This window comes from Grammomys surdaster, unplaced genomic scaffold (genome assembly GCF_004785775.1).
Source record: "Grammomys surdaster isolate TR1022 unplaced genomic scaffold, NIH_TR_1.0 126124, whole genome shotgun sequence".
NCBI classification, from domain to species: domain Eukaryota; kingdom Metazoa; phylum Chordata; class Mammalia; order Rodentia; family Muridae; genus Grammomys; species Grammomys surdaster.
The window spans coordinates 4,372,889-4,397,452 of record NW_021620932.1 but is presented as its reverse complement, the minus strand read 5'-3'; the positions used below and the strand labels follow the sequence as shown (position 1 = coordinate 4,397,452).

The following is a 24,564-nucleotide window of genomic DNA, read 5'->3' as shown; positions in this document are numbered from 1 at the left end:
CAGGAGCCTGATATAGATGTTTCCTTAGAGGCTCTCCCAGAGCCTGGCAAATATAGAGGCAGATGCTTGCAGCCAACTGTTGGACTGAGCACATGGTTCCCAATGAAGGAGTTAGAGAAAGAATTGAAGGAGCTAAAGGATTTGCAACCTCATAGGAAGAACAACAATTAACCAGACCCCCACCCCCAACCCTGAACTCCCAGAGATAAAACCACCAACCAAAGTGTACACAGGGTAAGACCCAAGGTTCCAGCTGCATATGCTAAAGAGGGTGTTCTTCTCAGGCTTCAATGGGAGGAGAGGCCCTTGCTCCTGTGAAGGCTTGGTGCCCCAGTGCAGGGGAATGCCAAGGCAGGGAGGCTGGAGTGGGTGAGTGGGTGGGGGAGCACTCTCATAGAAGGTAGGGGAGAGGAGGGTGGGATTGGCAGATTCCAGAGGGGACACCAAACCCTTGAAATGTAAATAAATAAAATAACCAATGAAAAAGAAAACAGATGTTTAAATATGTTCAGCTCCAAAGTGATAAAATGAAGATCTTACAATATTTAGTTGAATTGTCTTGTATATAATTAAGTCATCATAAAATATAAAAATTTTAAAATTAACATATAAATTTTAAAAGCATGTTATAAAGAATAATGTAATGGAGTTGTAGTTTAAATGAAAAAGTGCTCTAAAATTTAAAAAATCTATTCAAAATATTGAAATTTATTAATGTATAGTGAAGTGAAATAATTGAAAATTAAATAATATATATAAATTGAAGTGTTTGTATTAATGTAAGTTCTCTTTTCTAAGCTGCCTCTCTTTATTTTAAAATGTATCATAATGTGAAATAGTTTCATATTTCCTTTATAGAAGCAATTGAAACCATGTTCATATCTAAGTAACCTCTACTCTAAGAGAAATTTTGGGGAGAAGTTACTGCAAAGAAAGGTGAATAAAAAATATTTGTTAATTGTCTTGCCCCACCAGAGTTAACTAGAAAATAAACTTTGAACATTTTAATCACTGCTTTTCCTTTAATATAACTAATTACAGAAATGATAGACCCTAGATGAAATGAGTGATGATATGAAGCCTGAGAGGAAATACTCTACGAGCATTGAGAAGACATATTCTACAAGCATTCTTCACCATTTATCAGTAGGTTAGAAGATTAAACTATAATTTCAACAAGCTTCACAGTAATGTTTTATTAGAATTCAAGCCTTAGAAAATGTGGTTTGGTGCTTGTAGCCAACTTTGCAAACTGCCTCCCCCTTTTTTCTTTACAAGAAATGATACACCATTCAGATTACAATCAGATTATGAGCATAGTTTTTCATGATTTCTTTCTGACTGACTAATAAACAATTCTATGATCACTAGACTTTTCTTTGACCTTTCCTTCCCTTTCACTGGCAGAAACTAATCTAAATTTATTATCTCCTATGGACAAGTCATATACACTAAAATTGAACAGAAAAATATTAATAAGAATTAAGAATATTAGTAGTAAATTTTATCTTGGTATAAAAACCAGACAACCCACAGAAAAAAAGTATAGACTGATTTCCCTGATGGACATAATAAAAAGATTCTCAGTAAAATATTTGCAACTCTAACTACAAATAACCATCTTCATAACATTAGACTCATCACAGGCATTCAGGGAGAGTTCAAGAAACGTACACCAATAAATTTAATTCATCACACAAAGGCAAAGATAGTATTTTACAAAGTTCAACATCCCTTCACTTTAATAGTCACATTGAGGCACGGGATATAGTAAAAAACAACAAAACCCCTGTGGGCATATTGGAATCTGTGGTTTCAAGTTACGTTATAGACCTATAGTAATAAACCTCCATGGAAATGTCACTATAATAGAAAATATACCACCAACTTTAGAATATACATGGGTGAGTCCATGGCTCCCATTACATCCATATCAGAGGACTGCCTTATCTGGCATCAATAGGAGGGGGGGCACTTGATCCTGTGGAGGCTTGTTGCCTCGTTAAGGATGATGCTAGAGGGGTGAGGCAGGAATGGGTAGGTATGTAGGGAGCACCCTCTTAGAGGCAAAGAAGAAGGGAATGGGGTGAAGGATTGCAGAGGGGAGACCAGGATAGGGGACAACATTTAAAATGTAAATATATAAAATGATCACTCAAAAAATACAAATTCATGGCATAAAAGTAAGCACCCAGACCTCACTCGACACTAAATAAACAATAAAATAATAATTACTCAATAAATTTACCTGGTTTGTGATAAGAAACAAAATAAATGTGCAGGAGAGTAAGAGAGCATCTTCAACAATTGGTGCTTAGAAACTAAATGTCAACATGAAAAATAACGAAAGATCCCAGCAGAATAGCATCGTATGACAATATAAATAACTGTAAATGATTATGGAAGTGTGGAGAAAGGGGAAGGCTTATGATACCTTCGAAGAGCTATTAGTGAAAGGTCTTGGAAAATAAGTATGAAGACTCATAAGAAAATAAAAATCTAGAAGTAGAGAGTAGCTTATAATCCAGCCATATACCTACTAGTTTGAATGAGAATAACTCTCACAGGATAATATGATTGACTGTTTGATTCCCAGCTAGTAGAACTCTTAAGAGAAAGATTACAAGTTATAGTATTGTTGGAGATATACCACTGAGGACTTTGAAGTCTCAGAAGCCCAACCATGCTCATGGAAATCTCTCTGCCTCCAACTTGTGGATAAGATGGAAGCTCTCAGCTACTGCCCTGGTAAGATACCTGCCTACCTGCTACTATGTTCCCTGCCATGTTTTCTGCCATGATCATCATGGACTTTCCCTCTGATTATATAAACAAGCATGCAAACAAGTAGCCTTGGTGTCTCTTCACAAAAATAAAAAAGGAATTAAGACACAGTAAAATATAGAAATATATAACACAAACCTATAACTCCTGAATATACTTTCAAAAAATTATATCCTTAGCCCCATCAAAATCCACAACCAACCCAAACTGGTCCCACCACCATTTGGTTTTCTTCAGAAATTCGCAATAGGGCCCACTGCAGAAGACAACACCTATACAAATCACTGATGATGAAGATATCAAGTCATTGTCTATAAGGAGCTGTCACTATTATATCTCACATCTTTTGTGGAGAAACACACTCTACATACTATGAAAAGAGAGATAACACTACCAAGCCAGCCACAAACTCTTTATCTAATACTGTGTATTGCCTATAGGATATGCTAGGGTAATGGTGGCAAGAAGCTTATGGGGATACTAAATAATTGATTTGACTTAAGCCCATTCAGTGAGTAGGAGCACATACCCAACCCTTACTTGGGTGACAAAAAACCAGAGACGAGATTGCTCAATGACCTAGTCTAAAACTAAATAATCCTGATCTAAATTAATTTTAAATGTCCTGCCAAAATTAATACTCATAATATTCTATTATACTCATAGATCAGTGACTTGTTCAACTATCATCAGAGACTCTTCCTCCAGCAGCAGGTGCAGACCCACAGGCAAATATTATGCAGATACTGAAAGACTTTTAATACTCAGTCCTAAATAGGATGTATCTGTCAATTCCCTTACCTCAGGGCTAAAGGAATTCCTTAGAATAGAAAGTAGAAAGGACATAAGAACCAGAGGGAATGGAAGTCACCAAGGAGTCTCTAAAGCACATGAACAAAGCTAATATGAATTCACAAAGATGGAGTCAGAAGAATGTCCAAGTCCTGCACAGATATCTACAATGTCTTCTTGCTCAATATTATAGCATCAAGTTTAGTGTTTTATGGGATTCCTGAGTATTCAAATGAGTAAGTTTCTGATTCTTGTGCCCTTTTTTGTTTCCTTTCCTTCTGCTATATCTTGACCAACTGTGATATGATATCTTTATTTTACTTTTTTTTTAGTTTTGTTGCATTTATTTGATTCATTACTTTGACTTCCCCTTAATTGGATCTCACTTTCAAACATAGCTGCTTGCATCTACAAACTACCCTTAACTTCACTGTTAGGGATTATAACTGTATACAAAGAGCATCTCTGTATGATCAGCCAGATCATACTGTAATCCAGAGTGTGACAGCATTCCAGCTAGATCACATATACCTGGAAGGTCTTTGGATGTGATCCCTTGCCAGAGCAGCCATGTTGTTAGATTAACATTCTTCTACAGTTGATATAACATATAGTCTAAATACTTTAATTATACACATAAAAAAAAAGCTATTCTCAGCAGTAGACAAAGAAATGTGTCTTAACAATGAAATTTGTACCAAAACTCTTGACTAGTGTAAGTGGTTAAAACAAAAGAAGCCTGAAGACTCAGCCCTAAATAAGATATTTACACCATTCTCTTAAGGTTTTGAAAAATTAAAAAAATAATGATGCAGAGAGAATAGAAAGACAGTAGTGTTGTAAAAACATTTTATGTGGTTTATAATGTTATGTCAATGTTGAAATCACAGCAGCTTCAATTAATGGCACTGAACTTACTGAGTACTAGCTGAGGCTACAGTCACATAGGAATGATGGAGGAACTATGGATCCTCTAAGAGAGATGGGTCATAACATTCACTGATGTGTCTATAAGGTCATAATAGAATGCTCCAAAACTATGGCCACATACAAAACCTTAGTTAAACTCTGGGAAAAATTAGCATGTGTTATGACAACCTGAGTTACTAAAATATTCAGAAGTCTTTTCTTGAGAATTTCCATTCTCTTCTCTCCTTGATCTTTCCCATCCTCTCTACTATTTATGTTTGGTGATCAGTCAAGATCTGGGTGTCTTATTTTTTTTCTTATGCTCTGCCCCTGAAAATTAGCTAGACTCATCATGAGCTAAGGTAAAACCGCTGCCTGTCATAAGTTGAAACAGACATTTGACAACTGGATTTGATACTGAATATTGTAATGACTGTATAATTCCCACTTTGTATTTGACTTGAATAAATCATTGCTTTTATCCACGGATGTTTCTACAAGGTCATGTTCTGCTCATCTAAGTTGCTGCCTCTCCAAACGACAAATGTCATGGGACATATTATAATCCCAATGTTATTAAAATTTGGAACAAATTGAGTGACATTGTTCTGCCTTCATCTCATTTTTAAGACTGTTTCTGGACTATTCATTTTATAGGTCATACAGTGTGCTTAAAATAGCATCTCTCAGATGATGTCTCATTTTCATGTTACTTTCTTACTCAGGAGTAAGATATCAGCCTTTCTGAAAATTAAGTTTAGTTCATAATAAGTTCATAAATGTCTACAATCATATACATACTCAGTTTAAGTATTTAAAGTCAACGACATCAGCTTTATTTGTTCATGTTTATTCTCAAGACAGTTTGGGAGATTATATATGAGCAATAACATCATGGAATATTAACTATCTATATATCTATATACCCATTTACATATACATATAATCTACATTTCTATATAATTATACATAATTATTATTTACATAACTTATCTTACTATCTGTCTTTTATAAAGATAGTTCTGTTTGTATTTCAATATATAACATTCAAGTAATAAATATTAAAGCTAAATCATTTCTCAAATTGATCCATCATGAATTGATAAAGAATGACATCACATTCCTTTGTTTGTTTGTTTGTTTGTTTGTTTTGGTTTTTAGAGACAGAGTTTCTCTGTATAGTTCTGGCTGTTCTGGAACTCACTTTGTAAACCAGGCTGGCCTCAAACTCAGAAATCTGCCTGTCTCTGCCTCCCAAGTGCTGGAATTGAAGGCGTGCACCACCACCGCCCGGCTATGGCATCACATTCTTATAATGAGGTCCCTGTAATTTAATTTACTTAATATAATGATATATTTCTTATATTTTATATTGATAAGTTACTAGTATATTGGTTGGTAATTTAAAGTAAATGTATAACATATGCTTATAAGCTAAAATACTGTGTCCTTAATAGCTAGTGGTGCTGTGGTGTATAATAGGGAATATGACTTTTATATCAGAAAAAAATATTAACATCCCAGTTCTTATACGTAATATAAGATTTTCTGGAAGCTGATTACCTTGTAAATCACTTAGTTTGCTTCATATTACAAGGTACTCTTATAAGTTAATAAGACAAATAATAATATTGAACAATAAAAAATTAACTTAATATAATTTACATACATATAAATTGATTAATCATATAATTGATATAAATAATTATGATAAACAGATGAAAGCAACAGAAAAACAATATATGCCATGAAACTCAAATTCAACAAAGATAATGATGAGAAATATGTGTGAAAACTGAGATTAAACACATCAGCCTCCACAGCTAATGCTTCTTTAAGTGGTATTCCAGTCTTTGAAACTTTAGCTATTATAAAAATCATGGGATGGGTAAGAATGAGGAAACTAGACTTCTGTTTCTGCCTTCAAAATCATTGCCCACAGTTGTAAAAAAAATATCTTAAATACAAAAATGTTTAATACAAAACCTTTAAAAATTTAATTCTATGTTCTTCATATGAGATGAATGAAAATCTGAGTTACACAATGTTTCATTACACCTTTGAATGATTAAGAATAATGTCAAAAACAGAGAAAATAGGCAAACTTTGTAGCCCCAACTCTGTTCAGATGCAGTGCTGAAGTAGAACTGTATTAACTAATGAACTGATGTCTCTGGGGAAAATTGAGTCTATGTTAATGAGAGCAAAATGCTGGCTGAAACATTGTTTAAAAGGACCATTTCCTAATTCAAAAGTAAAAGCAAATAATTTTTCATGTAAGTAATTCTGCTCTAATATTATGTGCATTGGTTGCATATAAAATCAAATCACATAAGAACAAAAGAACTACTGCCATATGTTTTATGTGTAGTCTGCTATTATGTAGAAAATGCACTTTAAACAGTTATTATACTACCCAATTTACCCTTCCAGAAGCAGAACTTTATACAAAGTACAATCTACCGTCTTATTAAATTTTATACAATATAAAATATGGAAAAGATATAATTTTTGTAACCACGTGTTTTATAGACATTCACACTGAAATAAAATTTTGTAGATAATTGAAAACATATTGACTTAATTAGTTACATACTCCAGGCAGACACTAGGCTCCCTTGACAATATCAAGCTAGGTTATTTAGTAGGTGGTACTTACTAATTTATTGAACTATCAAATACTTTAAACTGTGAATTATCTCAAGCAATGAAAGAATTCTTATGATTTTCATATATGTATCAGAAAAAAGGGAAAATGTTTTGACTTTTATTTTTTTTATTTATTTATTGGATGATTTATTTACATTTCCTATGTTGTCCCCTTACCCCATCCCCCACCACCCCCTCGGAACCCCCAATCCCCTCGCCCCTCCTCCTTCTTCTCTGTGGATGTAACCTCTACCTACACCCCCCCCCCACCCCCACCCCCCCCCCCAAAAAATTCCCCCCCCGTGGGGCATCCAGCCTTCATGAGGTCAAGGTTCTCTTCTTCCACCTATGCCCAGCAGGGCCCTCCATTTTTACATATTCAGCTGAAGCCCTGGATAACCCCCTAAGTGCTCCCAGGCTGGTGGTTTAGACCCTGGGAGCTGTGGTTGGTTGGTATTGTTGCTCTCCTCATGGTGCCACAAATCCTTTCAGCTCCTTCAGTCTTCACTCTAACTCCTCTATTGAGAACCCCATGATCAGTTCAATGGCTAGTTGTGAGCATCTGCCTCTGAATATGTCTGACTCTTGAAGGCCTCTGAGGAGATATCCATATCAGGCTCTTATCAGCATGCACTTCCTGTCTTCCACATCAGCATCTACCTTTGGTGATTGCACATGGGATAGATACTCAGGTGGAGTGGTCTTGAGACGGCCCCTCCTTCAGTTTCTGTCCCTCACTTTGTCTCCATATTTGCTCCCTTGAGTAACCCAGGATAGCGAAAACTATTCTCAACAATAAAAGAACTTCTGGAGGAATCACCATCCCTGACCTCAAGCTGTACTACAGAGCAATAGTGATAAAAACTACCTGGTATTGGTACAGAGACAGGCAGGAAGATCAATGGAATAAAATTGAAGACCCAGAAATGAACCCACACACTTATGGTCACTTGATCTTTGACAAAGGAGCTAAAACTGTCCAGTGGAAAAAGGACAGCATTTTCAACAAATGGTGCTGGTACAACTGGAAGACAACATGTAGAAGAATGAAAATTGATCCATTCTTATCCCCTTGTACAAAGCTCAAGTCTAAGTGGATAAAGGACCTCCACATAAAACCAGATACACTGAAACTAATAGAAGAGAAGGTGGGGAAAAGCCTCAAATACTTGGGCACAGGGGAAAAGTTCCTGAACAGAACTCCTATGGCATATGCTCTAAGATCGAGAATTGACAAATGGGACTTCATAAAATTGCAAAGTTTCTGTAAGGCAAAGGACACTGTCAATAGGACAAAACGACAACCAACAAATTGGGAAAAGATCTTTACCAATCCTTCATCTGATAGCGGGCTAATATCCAATATATACAAAGAACTCAAGAAATTAGACTCCAGACAACCAAATTACCCTATTAAAAAATGGGGTATAGAGCTTAACAAAGAATTCTCAAGGGAAGAAACTCGAATGGCCGAGAAGCATCTAAAGAAATGTTCAGCATCCTTAGTCATCAGGGAAATGCAAATCAAAACAACCCTGAGATTCCATCTCACACCAGTCAGAATGGCTAAGATTAAAAACTCAGGTGATAGTAGATGTTGGCGAGGGTGTGGAGAAAGAGGAACACTCCTCCATTGTTGGTGGGACTGCAAGATGGTGCAACCACTTTGGAAATCAGTCTGGCGGTTCCTCAGAAAATTGGACATAGCATTACCCGAGGATCCAGCTATACCACTCCTAGGCATATACCCAGAAGATGCTCGAACATATAATAAGGACATATGCTCAACTATGTTCATAGCAGCCTTATTTATAATAGCCAGGAGCTGGAAAGAACCCAGATGTCCTTCAACTGAGGAATGGATTCAAAAAATGTGGTATATTTACACAATGGAGTATTACTCAGCTATTAAAAACAATGAATTCGAGAGGTACCTAGGTAAATGGATGGAACTAGAAATTATCATCCTGAGTGAGGTAAGCCAATCACAAAAGAAGACACATGGTATTCACTCACTGATTATTGGATATTAGCCTAGAACCTTGAAATGCCCAAGATGCAACTCACAGGCCACATGAAGCCCATAAAGAAGGAAGACCAAGTGAGGGTGATTCGGTCCTTGACTTTTATTTTTATTTCATAAATTTCACTAAAATTTTATGTTTATCATTTTAAAGAATATTTTGCTATTATATATCATATTTTAACAATTTTGATCATGAAAAATTTGCTGTGTGACACAAGTTGTAAATAATGAACTTTGTGAAAAAGGATGGATCAGGATTCCAGGGATATTACCCACTCCAAGCATCAGAGAACCCTGGAGAGCACATATTGGAAAGAGGCTAGATGACAAAACGACTGCTACAAAGGATATATTCTGGACTTGTTACGACCTCTGAACTACTGGGCTCACCTGCAGCTGTGCTTGGACCACTGGCGTTTGATCATGTATAGGGAGAGGCTTCATACAGTACACTTACATTAGAAACTATTAGTAATTAATGGTTACAGAAATATGACTATGGTTTTCTTCAATGGTGTAACAACTAAAATTTGGCAATGCTCACAGAAGCTCATATAGACAATCCCAGATAGAACTTTAAATCCATGTAATAAGGGAATACTGAGTAGGAAGTATAGACTCTCAGAGGACAGTGATTCTAGGTTCCTGCCTGCAAGCCTAACAGAGAATCATTAATTGTGTCAAGGATTGGTGCTTGCCCATGGACTTAAGTTGGGCCAGTTATTGGTTGGCCATTCCTTCAGTCTCTCCTAAATCATTGTCCCTGAATTTATTTTAGACAGGAAAAATGTTGTGTCTAAAGTTTTACGGGTAGGTATGTGTCTTTATTCCTCTTCTGGGAGTTCTTCCTGCTTACAGGAGGTAGCCTCTTCAGGTTCCATATGCCAACTGTTACAGCAACTGTAAGGTGTCTTGGCTAAGATCACCTGTATTGATTCCTGCAAGCCTCGCCCCATCCCATGTGTTCTGGGACAGATGCAGAGTTCCATAGCCCATTATTGGTCAGAGACACTAATGGAAGAGTTGGGGGAAGGAGTGAAGGCCCTGAAGTGGATAGAAACTACAAAACTAATCTGAACACTGGGGATTCTCAGATATTGAGCCACGAACCAAAGACCATACATGGGCTGCTCTGAGAACTTACACATGTAACAGACATGCAGCTCAGTCTCCATGTGAGTCCCCCAACAAGTGGAGCAAGGGCTGACTCTATACTATTTTATAAAAAGCAGTAAAATGACTGCTTAATGTGAAATAGACATATATATGTATATACATATATATGTATATATATATATATATAGAGAGAGAGAGTAGTATTTATAGTTTATATACTATATATATATACATATATACTTTATATAGAGTAGTATTTAAAGTATACTTATTAATATACTTTTATTTTTACTTATTAATATATTTATATTTTATACTTTAATATTTTCTTTTATACTTATTAATATACATATATATTATATATAATTATATCACAAAATAAATTTTAAATGATGAACAAAAATTACAAAGTCAATAGTTTTGAGTGATGTGAAAATTTAGGCAATAACTTAAAACTTAAACTTAAAACTTCTAAAAGGAATAAAATGATGTATGTAGTATTTTGTTTTGATGATCCAGTATAACAACAAAGCTATCACAAATATTATGTTCTGCTCTTATGTGCGAGCTCTGAATTTAGGTCATGTGTCACAAAGAATACAATCTAAATAGATTTTTGAGCTAATAGAAGTAGATGAAGATTTTCCTGTTGTCTGTATTTGAAAGACAAAAGCAGGTGAGCCACGTGACTTCATATTTCAAGATTAGTGCTCCATATTCAGGAATCAGTCTTTCATTCATGTGAACTATTAATAACCAAAAGTACAAGGGATCCAGAGATTTAACCATATTTTATTAAACTATCTTACATCCACCTCACCTCTGTAAACACTCCGAAACACAACTGTGTACTTATGTAATAGGACAAAACTGATAAAAAGAATTGGAACATTAAAAAGACAGATAAAATCTGAAACTAACAGAAAAGGACTAGGAAGAGGAAAGATTAGGAAAAGGTGAGGAAGAGTATGAGGAGGAGCAACAGGAATAATGAAGGAATGAAGAGGTGGCTGAAGAATTAGAAAATGCCTAGGGAGAGGGAATTTACCATAAATGAATAAGAATTAAAGAGTCAAACAGTAACTTCACAGGGATCACAGAGTGTATTAACACTGTTAAGAAGAAAGCAAATATAATTAATTAGTAAATAACAATATTGTGACTTTATAAACCCAAATGAATTGAGATAAAGATATTGCTGTAACTGTTGTGCTGTATGTAAATGGCAATCAATTCAAAAAACTTAATCAATCAGGATGAACTGGCAGAGAAGAAAAATAAAACTTATATGAGTAACTAAATAAGCAATATTAATATTGCAGCATACCTACAGAGAAGATAGCTATGTAATGTTGGATGTTTACTATATTTAGGTATCACAACTATGCTGAGCTTTCTGTCATTCGACTGTTCATGAAAGGATACTTGCCTCATCCGAGCACTCAATATACACTTTATTTCCCAATAATCCTTGCTGCATCTGAATGGATCTTGGGAGAATGTGCAAATCAAAGGCTGTTTTCTCTACATAGCTCTCTGCTGACCATAAACAAGGGGATTTCAAATGAGATTGCTTAGAAATGTAATGACTTTGGGATTCTATGTCATGATTTTATTATTTCAAGCAGTTCTGCATTTTAGAATATCTGAGGAAGAGTGTTTTCTCAAAAAAAAAGCATATATGAAGAAGTGAGCAATAGAAATAAAAGCACAGAGATAGTTAAAAATCACAAGACAAAGAGGCTAAATATCAGCTTATTTATGGAAGAGGCAGAGAAGGCACAAGCTAGAAGAGAATTCGATATGAAAAGTCTTGTCTATTTGATTTGCTATTTGGTACCTAAATCCTGCGGGAAACATTGCATTGCAGATTAGTATGATACTGGCCTCAGATAGTTTACCTTACAGTCTATTTCCATATGGACATTTCTGATGCGCTTTCAATATATATGGCTTTGAAAATGGGTCTATTGAAACGCAGTGTCTTTGCCATTCTATTCAAGATTAATGTTCATATCATATACATTGATAGCAGGACGGCTTACATTGAAAGCAGAATGGGCGTATTTGTGTGTGTATGTGTGTTTATATGTGTATTACAAGATATATTGCTGCAGAAATATTATTTATATCCATTTACAAATTATTATAGAACTTCTTTCCTATGTCTGTCTCAAATATGGATATATAATTAAAATATAATGCTCTTAGTATATGTGTCCTAAATACATAAAATATGTGCCATAATATACCTTTAGTATGTCAACTCTTTGAAAGAAGTAATTTGTAATTCTTCTTGTAATTCATATAACATGAAATGTAAATTCAAAATTCTCTTTGTTCAGTTCCTCATATAAAAATGTATAGAACTGAGTAGTGAAGAGTATAATTTCATAATTGATATTATTGTTCAAAGTTAAATTGAATTTAACTGTTTCTTCTAAAACAGTCAAATAAAAAGTTTAAATACTTTCTTCTTCTTTTTTTCTTTTATTGAATATTTTCTTTATTTATATTTCAAATGTTATCCCCTTTCCAGGACTTCCCTCCAGAATCCCTTATCCCATGCCCTCCTACGCCTGCCTCCTACCCACCTTCTCCTACTTTCCTGTCCTGGCATTCCCCTACACTGAGGCATCAAACCCCCTCAAGCCCAAGGGCTGCTCCCCTTCCTTATGTCCAACAAGTTTAAATACTTGATTCTCAGTTAGATATTCTAATTCCAAATCTTCTTCCTCATTCCATGAGATGATCCATGGCAGAGCAGAATAAACCTGTCACACTGGCTCAAGCCACCAATCTGCAGGTCCTTCTTCAATATTGTTTTCAAGAAGAGTAAACTAAGTCCAAAATAGTTAAATTTACCTTTCCTGCACACCAAGAAGAACCATATTAAGTTCATCTAACTTATAGGAAGCATTTTTCCTATGGACTTCAATACGTTCTCTACTGGCACATTATCTGTCTTTAGTACTTTGTCTATATTTGATTTTATTCACACCAAATATATGAGTATGAGTTTGTAAAAGTGTTATGAACAGCTGAAGCTCTCCTTTGTATTGGCCTCCTTTCTTAATACCATAACACTCATTTGACAATACATTAAATGTTGTAAAGCTTCAAATATTATGTTCCACTTCAACCATTTTATATAAGAATTTATATTAGTGCATTTGTATTTTCAGTGAAAAGTTTTAAAAATATATAAAAATAAATATAGGCCTTACCTAGACCATGTCTATGTGTTGACATTGGTGGTAAAACAGTCCATGTCTTGGTTTTGGGATTGTAACATTCAACGGTGTTCAATGTCTTTAAGCCATCTCGACCTCCAATTACAAAGAGCTTGTCATCAATGACAGCCACACCGAACTGAAGCCTTCTGCCATTCATCATTCCTGCCTGAATCCACAGATTTGTTCTCAGGTCATACTTCTCTATTGTTGTAGCCCCTGATAGAATGTAAAATCAAATGGTCATCAATCTCAGTCAATCAATGAACAAGACAATGTAAATTAGAATGTGAAAAACAGTAGACACATCTATTCATCTTAAAGAAAAGCATGACATGAAAACAAAAGTAATAATAAGTCATTAACTTTATTATCTCTTCTTGTGAAGTCTTGCGATCAAAATAGACACATATGTCCAGTGTTAACCTATTCATTTAATGGTAACAATGCTGGATATGAACAGTCAAACTTTAAAACATCTCTGTCTTATTGTTTGTCATTTAAAGTATGTTTTATAATCTGGAAAAAATGAATGAGAATTCCTTTAAATGATAAAATTATGAGTGCTATCTGTAACTATTTCTGAAATTAAAAATATGTTAATTAAATCAAACATGACTGGGCTGGAAACATTTGTTTTTACATTTGCATTTTGCCATAAGTAGGTAGATATATAGATATATGGATCAATTGATTGATAGAGATAGATAGACAGGCAGGCAGACAGATAAATAGATAGATAGAGCCAGATAGATTAAAACCTATCAAACAAAACTTGTATTGTCTATGAAATGGCTCAGAATACAAGGTACTTTCTGTAGGCTTTGATGATGTGTTTTTGATACCTATAACCCATTGAGTAAAAGAAAAAAATTAATGCTATATGTTGTCTTTGACCTTTACATATGCACTGTAATAAAGAAGGTTCAAATACATACATTGCACAAACAAAATAAATTCAATTTAATTGTCAATTGGAAGATGTTTAATAGATATTTATCATGATACTTAAAGTTCTTTAAAATTATTTGAGGAATAGAATTATAATAATATTTAGACATATAAAATATAATTATATCCTAAGTAATTATATTATTGTCTCTAAATAATGGCTCTTTGTCTGAGAAATGTATAAAATAACACAACTCATAACAGAAAATTGAAATTATCTAAGATAAAATGGCTTTGAAAAGTAGTACTAGTTTTTGCTACTTATATAAAACATGGTTGCTTAGAACATATTCACAAATACTCATAGAACACAAAACAACTAAGAGCTTACAATGTTTCTTCAATGTTTGTACACATTTTTAACCATAATTCACTAATATTTTATATTAAAACATGAGCCATGAGTTTTGTGTACTCTCATTCAAACATCAATGCTATATTTTATTTGCAATATAGGAAACCATTTTTGCTTAGGAAGGATATATCTCCAAGTGTATTGATTAACTTCTTAGAGTATAAACAGCAATAAAGGAACAAATATGAATATCCTGGAAGCAAAAATTTTACCAATTATGATAATATGATACAATTTACTCTCAATTTATCATAAAAAGTACTGTAATAACTGTGTAGAATCTAAAATTATGAATTATCTTAAATAAGTAAAAATTGAAGCATTATTAAATAATTACAGATATATATGTGCATATGTGTGTATTTGTGTAGTTTAAAAAAAACTAATATATTTTTAGATTGAAGTGCATTTGCTCTATTTCATTTCATTGTTTATAAATATATTTTCTGAGTTGAATTGCATCATTGAATAATTTCAAGATTGACTGGCCATTTGTACAGTAACAGTGCTTGCTCTTCACAGACTGACATTATTCTCCTTTATAACTCATTGAACATGGCCAAGTAAACATGGGGCCTACTTACAACCTTAACCCTACTACTTAATATTCATGGAACTGTGAAGTTTTTTCATACTAGCAGAGGAGCAGGTACACATCAACCCAGCCTCAACTCTTTCAATATACAATGGGAGTTTCTTGCAATATACTCAATAGTGACACAAAAGTTATATGAGTAACCAACCACTATCTGATTGAGTTAAGACACACCTCAAGAGATGGAACACATGCTTGACATTTCTCAGATGGTCAAAGACTCAAACTTTTTTGTCCATGGGCCTAGGGAAAATTCAAATAGCACTGTTCTGCTAACGGAACATAAAATGACTTATAATGAAATTCATTTATACCCATAGATCTATGTCTTGCTCAGTCATTATTAGAGAGGCTTCCTCCTGTTGTAGATGAAAGACTTAGAGCACCCACAACATAATTTGCAGAGAATGAGAGAGACCATGGAACAACTCTGTTCTGAATTAGATATTTCGATAAATTCTTCCCCATCAGAGTTCAAGGAACTATACAGAAGAGGAGGCAGAAGATTTTAAAAACCAAGTAGTAAAGGAAGACAGCAGAAAAGCAACATATTCTAAAGATGAAAGTTCTGATACACATAGGAACACAAAGAAACTGGCAGCATGGACATGGTCTGAACAGATGGTTAACAGATTGTATAATGCATATGGAGCACCAGCACTGAAAGAGGATTGGATGTCACTCCCAATCCCTAATCTATATGGTAACTGATAACTTTGCAAAGAAAAAGTCAGTTTAATCCAAAGGAGTTGTATTGGGTGTGCAAACATTTAAGGGCATGCTTCATACTCATAGTAGATGGCCAACAGAAAACAAACTTAATGGTACTTTGGAGAATTTTTTGCCACGTAATTCTTTGGGAATTTTTTTCTAACCTTACAGATTGTTTGCATATATGTGTGTGTGTGTATATATATGTGGATAGATAGATAGATAGATAGATAGATAGATATAGATATTTCTGATTTTTGCTTTTATGGATTTTCTTTGTGTGTAAATATGTGTGTGTTTCTGTATATATTCCTTGTTTTTCTTTAACTTATTATTTTCTTTAAATTTATTAGTTTTTTTCTTAATTTGATTTGCTTGTTTGTATTTTATCTTCTTATTGTATTTCTCTCTTTTTAGATTTGTTTTCTAATGAGAGAGATCAACAAATATTTAAGAATTAAGCCTTAAGAATTTAATAGGGTAAGCAGGTATGAAGGATCTGGGAGGAGCTATGTGGGAACTGTAATCAAAACAAATGAAGAAAAATATAGTTTTAATTAAAAAAATGTGATATCTCAATCTTGGTAGTGTTGGTAGTAAGTATATGCCTTATTAGAAAATAACAACTATATTTAAGCACATGTCTTTTGTAATTGGCTATAAGCTAGTGATAAGAGAAGAGCATAACTTAATATTGATCAACCCAATCCTGCTAGGCTCATACTGCAGAAGTAGGTAGACATGAAAGCACTTGACAAAATCCACTACCTTATTACCCAAAACCTCACTGGAAAGCGTCGCAGAAAACATGAAAAGTTGTTATGCTCATCTAGGGAATTAGTTTGATATAGATGAAGTTAATCTGACCTGAGTAACCACACGCATTATTTATATATGAAGGTGTGGATTTGATGGGAGGGTTAAAACACTCTCGAAACAAGTTAGACAAGTCTCACATCTGAGCAGATGACTTTGTGCTTTCACAGTTTGTTGTTTGTTTCTGTTTTATTACGGAGTCTATTCACTTGCGTTCAGTAGAAATAACAGCTCATCTCTGCTTTTCTTATTCAAATTATACACTGCATCGATATTTTATGACGACTCTAAAAATTTATGGGCTTAACAACACAAATATATTTTCTTACGGATGATGGTCAAAAATGTGACACAGGCTAAAATCATGTTGACAGAGTTGCCTTCTTTTTAGGGGTCCCGGGAGTAGAAAAGAAAATTGTTTTCTTTATGCCTTTTCTATTTTCTAGAGAATATCCATGTTCCTTATAGACCCTTCTACAAGCACAAATCTAACAACATCTCTCGGACATTGGCCAATATGGGCAATTTTTAGTATTCTATAAACATATGATACATGTGTGTATGTTACTACCAACAGATTAGTACTCTCAATCCTAAATTTAATATGTATTACCTTTTCAATTATGTGTTTGTGTGTGTATATGTGTGTGCGTGTCTATTTGTGCACACATTTGGACATGTTTGAGTGCAGATAACTATGGAGACTATGAGGATATGAGAACCAAAATTGAGTAATCTGCAAGATATTTTTCTTATTAAAGTCATTTGATTGGGGGCTTTCTTATAACTTTAGAGGGTTAGTACAATGTCATGATTTCAGCGAGCACATAGGCATGATGCTGGAGCAGGAACTGAGAGGTTTTCATTCTGATATGTAGGGAGCAGTCAGAGAAGGAGATGGGGCTTGCCAGGAGCCTTTTATTCTCAATGCTCACTCCAGAGACAAATCTCCAACAATAGCACATATGCTTCAAAAACATTTTTCCTTCAACATCCTACTCTGTCCTAAATAGTTATATTAAATGGTAAAAATAATGAAAAAGAAGTAATAAAGTGTCACATAGGGTTTATAACCACTAATTTTCAAATACCAGAAGAGTGGCTCATTGGTTTTACTTTAGTCACAGTGATCTGCTAAGTCAAGGAGTCAAGCATGCACATAAACACGTGTGGTGAGAGGGTGGTGGGACTTGGGTTTCTAGTGGTCCTGTCATGGAGTACTGTTATTATCAAAAATGGGAACATTAAAGAACTGCAACTTAGTACAATAAGTGGTCAGTAGGAGAGGCTCAGAAGGGTCTCTACAGAATGATCACCCACACAGAGTCAGGTAAATATATGCCCTATTTAACTTGGCCTTAAGGTGTTCTAGCATCTCCATTGGCCGCATTCTTTATATTACAATCATCTTATTAAATCGTCCAGTATTAATACAAAGGGAAAGTAGCCAGGTTTTCTATTTCATATGGGGTACATCAAGGCCTCATTGAATGGGCACAGTGAAAATATTGAATGAGAATGGAGTATACTCAAGCACATTGCAAACCACATTCACTTCCTTATATCTAGCCTCTGCATTTGTTTTAGGCCAGTTAATATGCATTTCTATTCTCTAAACAATATCTCCAGACCCCTAAATCTTAAGTCTTTCACCAAATAATCTTTCTGTTGGTATGTTGCTTAGCAGAACAGAGTTCAATGACAAGGACATGAATGAATTTTGTGAAACATTGTCTAGCAAAAACAATAAGATGTTTTGCACATCAGTCCTCAACAGTTATTCATTATACATAGTTTAAAAATAAGAGAGAATAATTTGTATTTGTGTAGTATACATACACTGGCCAAAATAATTAGTTATTTGATTATTTGGTTATTTTGCTTCATAAATGTATTAGCTATGTATATGTAAGTGTGTATTCATGTGTGTGTGTGTGTTTTGTAGGTATACATGTGTGAAGGTATGCATGCCAATGTGAACAGTCATTTAGCAAGAGATTAGTGTGATGTCTTGCATTCTATTCTGCCAGTCCCTAAATTAGTACTTTGAGACAGAGTCTCTCATTGAAACTGAAGTGTGGCTAGCAGTCTGAAAGTCTCCAAAATCCTGATTCTCCTCCAAAAGTTCTAGGGTTACCTGGATGTATGTATCATATCTGGGATTTTTCATGGCTATTTGAATGTACTCTCTTATGATCTCACCTTTGCTCTTAAAAACTGAGCCATTTTTTCCAGGTCCTACTTTGCAATTAATAAGTCAAGTATATCTTTGATAAACACATTTTTGTTTCTGGTAAAATTTAGTAGTAGTACTATTCTTTAATAAATATCCCTAACAATGTATTTTATTTTCTGGATGTATTTCATCAAAATTATTATCACTAATTCTTTTACATTTTTCAATCTTGAAATGACAGCAGTTCCTCCTTTTGTTTGAGAATTATGCATTGACTTTGGTGCTTATTATGCCAGAGAAAGAACAAATTCATTCAGGCTAATTTCCGGTTTTTGTGTCTTAAAGGCAACAATTGTCATTTTATAGATTCAAATATCAATATGAATAGGACTAGATGACTACAGTAATTTTATAAAAGATTAGAAAGGCATTATTCATGTGGAGGCAAAATAATTTGTGTCTAATCTTAATTAAATAATTATACATTGTCATTGTTTCTTTGATATTGCCATTGGTAAGTCCTGGAACAGTATTTATAATACACTAAATTGAGTTAGCAATAATGCCTAGTTTCATAAACACAAGGAGAGAGCCAGATCCACTTAGAGAAACTATAGCTTGCCCGTGGTAGATCTACAAGTTTACTTTCTAAGGTCTCTATTGCTTGCTAGTGTTATATTATTTTTAAAATTCTCATAGAAGAATTTTGCTTTCCACCTCTGTATTTGTCAGGCTCTGGCAGAGGTAGATGCTTGGAGCCAATCATTTGACTGAGCACGGGTCCTCAATGGAGGAGTTAGAGAATGAACTGAAGGAGCTGGAGGGGTTTTCAACCACATAGGAAGAACAATAATATCAATCAACCAGAACCCCTCTCCCCCAAAGCTTCCAGTGACTAAATCACCAACCAAAGAGTACACATGGAGGGACCCATGGCTCCAGATGTATATGTAGCAGAGGATGGCCTTGTTGAGCATCAATGGGAGGATAAGCCCTTGGTCCTCTGAAGGCTCATTGCCTCAGTGTAGAAGAATTGGAGGGCAGTGAGGCAGGATTGGGTGGGTGGGTGATTTTAACACCTTCATAGCAATAGGTGAGGGGGGTATGGGATAAGGGGTTTTGGGGAAGGGGAACAGAGAAAGGAGATAACGTTTGAAATGTAAATAAATAAAATATCCAATAAATAAAGGAAAATTAACAAACAAATAAAATACCCAATAAAACATAATACAGAAAAAAAGAATTTCGCTTTCACTCTGTGAGGTTTAACCTTGTACACCAATAATGTGTAAAATAAATATTCTAATTTAGCAAACCAACAGCATCCTAAATTAATGTATCAACTGAATTGAATTGGAAATATCATTTCTAATATGCATAACATGTCGAATAATGTTAATAAATTTGTCCTTGCAGTAGGGTTTTTGAATATTCATTTTTGATAATTCTTAAATTTATAAGTAAAAGTGATCCACATGAGAACTCGTTTTAAAGCATGTATTTAAATGGGAAATTTTCTATTGTGTTATTTGAATAATGGAACTATCAGTAAAACTTGTAATAGTGCCAAAAGAAATTGTGAAAAATTAATTGTGTTAGGATTATTATTGCAATGATACAACCCTGGGAGGAAAGTGCTGTATTTCAGTTTACAATTCTCAGGTCACATTCCGTTACTGAGAGAATTCAAAGTAGTAACTCAGTGGAGGAATGCAAAGCAGAGATTCCAACTCACTTCAAGTAATTAGAAAATACAGTCTTTGATTTAAGAACATCTGAAATGTTATTAAATGTTATTAAAATATGTTAAAGATTAAGGAAAAGGTTCTGAGTAGTGATTTATAAATTAAAGAGCAGCTAATTTGTTCAAAGAGTTTTGAGGATGAATCAATTCCAATTTTTTAAAAATATAATGATAATTATTTCATGACTAGTATATAAATAAACCTGTAGTTATTTTTGGAGTATTCCTCACAATACATTTGGTTGATCAACACTAACCTAACTCTTAAGCCCAATATAATAAATTTCACTATTTTGAATTTTCTCTGTTCATTTCTATTAAATAGAAATGATTGGCAGAATAAAACTCCCCATCCTCAGATATTTTTAACTGATTTTGAGAACACTTGATTATGATAAAATATCACTCCCTTGACTTATATGTTCTATGTTTTAAGGCACCATACATGGTCTTCCTATGCCATTTTGATGATATAGCCACTGGAAAAATTAACACTTGGACTACTTTAATAAAAGGAGCAATTGGAGAATTTAGAACATAAACAGAAGATACCAACATAATGTATGAAGACGGAGGGAACACTGAAGAAAGAATTCAAATTCCTTTGTAGTAATCCAGGTGCGAGGTAGCATTAAAGTCATCTAATTATAAGAGAGATTTGTTCCAACAATCTGAATACAACTTGGATTTGGAAGAATCCTATTTACCATCCAAGAGCACATATGCGGCAAGATCTAGTTCTTTATAGTTCTTAATAGAGAACAGAAGCCAGTCATGGCAGACTTTTAAGTTGATGGAATCTGAGATAATATATGATTGCGATCTAAATTGCCCTGTGTGGTAATAATTTGAGTAGCAAAACTTCATTAATCTTATTTGTATTTTATGCTGTAGAACACACTTGCTTTCCAACCTTCATAGAAGGTGGAAGATACAATAAAAACATAAAATCATTTCCTTCATGATACAAGAGGTAGTCTCTTTTCTCAAAACACAAATGTTGAAAAAAATGGTCAAATTGTTATTGAGGCCCAATCCTCAGTCTCTGCAGATGGTGTTCATTGATAAAAGCAATGGTGATTACAGCGATTAGTGCTTATGGATTCTTCTTTGGCCTTACAGAGGGCAGGTTTTGTCGCACTGTGCATAATCCAATTATTGAGCAACTTCATTCATCTTGAACACAGACAGCACAAAATTAAGTGATATGCTTTTTTGAACTGACAAAATAGACGTCAAAAAAAGATACCTAGGCTGGGGATAAATCTCCTTTCAACTGACTAGAAAATCCCTACCTAAGGTTTTTTTTTTTAAAGCTTTTTGTCTATAGTTTTAATGGAACATTAATAAACTGAGTTACCTGACTTCTAAAGCTTTTTTACAAACCCATAAATTAGAAAGAACTGGGGCAGCTGAAAGCTGCAAATAGCTAACACAGGGAGAGGAACCAGTGAAAACATGCATTGATTTGCCACTGCACAATCATTTATTGCTATTAAGTGGAAAAAATCAATTATGAAACACTTAGACTCTTAGTCCAATACTGGTGATGATCTTGATGCTATTAAATCATTACGAAATTATTACAACATGAAATATGTTCTCTTTAAGAGCAGCTAATAATGACAGACACTTCAGAAGAAAATATTAAAAACAAGTTGGGTTTTTTCCTGATACACATGATAACAGAAACAAAGCTTGGAAATGATTACGGTAATCACAAATCACTTACTTATTTCTTTAATTTTTCATCGAATAAACATTTTATCAGCTGCCACACATCCACATTTTTATGAAAAACGGAACTGTAGAACACGTACTTTAAATGAATGCACATGACACTATAGCAGGTAAAATATTGGTTGAACATAGAAGCAAATTACTATTTTCTTGCAATTTTATTAAATAAGGAAACTATATAAACATTACAACCATCACAATAATTTTCCATGTGCCAGGTCACCAACCAGAAATTTCATAATCCTAGTGGCTGACATGAGTGCTAAGAAACAAATTAGAAAGCTCTCTAAGAGTTACAAATTCTCTTAACCACTAAGCCAAGTCTCCAGGCCCCAGTTCAATTATTTTATAAACGTTAAACCCACCAATATTGTGAAAAGAAGTTATTTAAAAGAAATCATCAGTAACAATGACTATGGAAGAATAAACCCAGCTAGCAAAGCACAGTTGCTAGAGGAAGAAAACTATAAAACTTTGCTAGAAAATGTCATGTGAATATTTACAAGTATAAGAAAACCTGAATGATGAATTATTGTGGATATTAGTATATTCCATAATCAAAATTACATCATAATAACATTTACCATTACTAATTTCAGTGCTCAATTGTAACTTACTAGAAAATAAATTATTAAATGTTTGGACAGTTTCTAAGAGAAAGCAAATGAAGAACACAGCATTCAAAACATATAATATATTTCATAGTCATTTGATAAATTACAATTGATGAAGAAAATATTAATTAATTGAAATGCTTATTACAAAAGTTAATCATTTATTGATGGTCCATAATAAATTATTGATGATTAATAATTATATCAATAATAAATTTCACTTACATGGCTCAGATCAATTGGCAGAACTAACCATATCTAGAATCTTTCAAATTGAATCAATCATTCCTACTCTTAAATTGCTGTCAAGTTCTTTGTCATATTGGTTAAGAATCTGACTAACACTGAAAATAAATAGCAAAGATGTGAAGTCATTACTATGACTAACCCTGAAAATGTGATTCTTAAGACCAGGGATGAGGGTAGCATGTCGACTATAGGGGTCACTCTCACTGAGACTTTTGTAGTGGGGGAGATGGAGCTTAAAGTAGTCACTTCTTGTACCTAGGCAGGATTCCCACTGGACATATAAGGAGAGCAACCCATCTGCAAAACCTTCAACCCAAAATGTCTCTTCCCTAAAAGATGTGCAGGGACGAAGCTATAGCAGAGATAGAGGGAATTGGCAACCAACGACTGCCCCAAAAGATGTGCAGGGGCAAAGCTATAGCAGAGATACAGGGAATTGGCAACCAACAACTGCCCTAAACTGAGATCCATCCCATGGACAAGAACCAATCCCTGACCCTTTTAATGATATTCTGTTATGCTTGCAGACAGGAGCCTAGCATGAGAGTAACTCCAACCAGCAGCCTATGGATCCAGATGCAGAGAACCATAGCCAAATATTACATGGAGCTTGAGAAGCCTTGTGGCAGAGTTGGGAGAAGGATTGAGGGATCCAAAGGGGTTAGGGACTCCATAGGAATACCAACAGTGTTAACTAACATGGACATTTGGGGGCCCCCAGTGACTGGACCCTGAATCACAGAGCTAGCGGAGAGTGGACCTAGGACTCCTTTGCATATGTAGCAGATGTACAGCTTGGTCATCATGTAGGTCCCCCAACTTCTGGAGCAAGAGCTTACCCTGACTGTGGATACTTTTCATCTAACTAGGCTGCATTGTCTGCCCTTGGTTGCAGAAGTTGTGCCTAGTCCTTCAGTGACTTGATATACCAGGGTTGGGAGAACCTGGGAACGGTTCATCTTTGCAGAGAAGAATCAGAAGGGGAAATGGAGGAAGGAGGTCTGTGAGAGAGGACTGGGAGTGGGGGGGGGGCTTATTGAGATGAAAAGTAAATAAATAAATAAATAAATACAAATGAATAAAATGGAATTTTACTAAGACTTT

The 24,564-nt window shown here is 34.4% G+C and overlaps 1 protein-coding gene across 2 annotated transcripts in view; it reads right to left on the bottom strand.

Annotated features, from left to right (window-relative positions):
* The window catches only part of Klhl1 (kelch like family member 1), a 350,430-nt gene that overhangs the window by 58,459 nt on the left and 267,407 nt on the right, over positions 1-24,564 (bottom strand). For both annotated transcript variants that reach the window (XM_028756561.1, XM_028756563.1), the window contains one exon: positions 13,504-13,728. In XM_028756561.1, the coding sequence (XP_028612394.1) occupies positions 13,504-13,728 (225 nt within the window). The remainder of the gene's footprint in view (positions 1-13,503; positions 13,729-24,564) is intronic.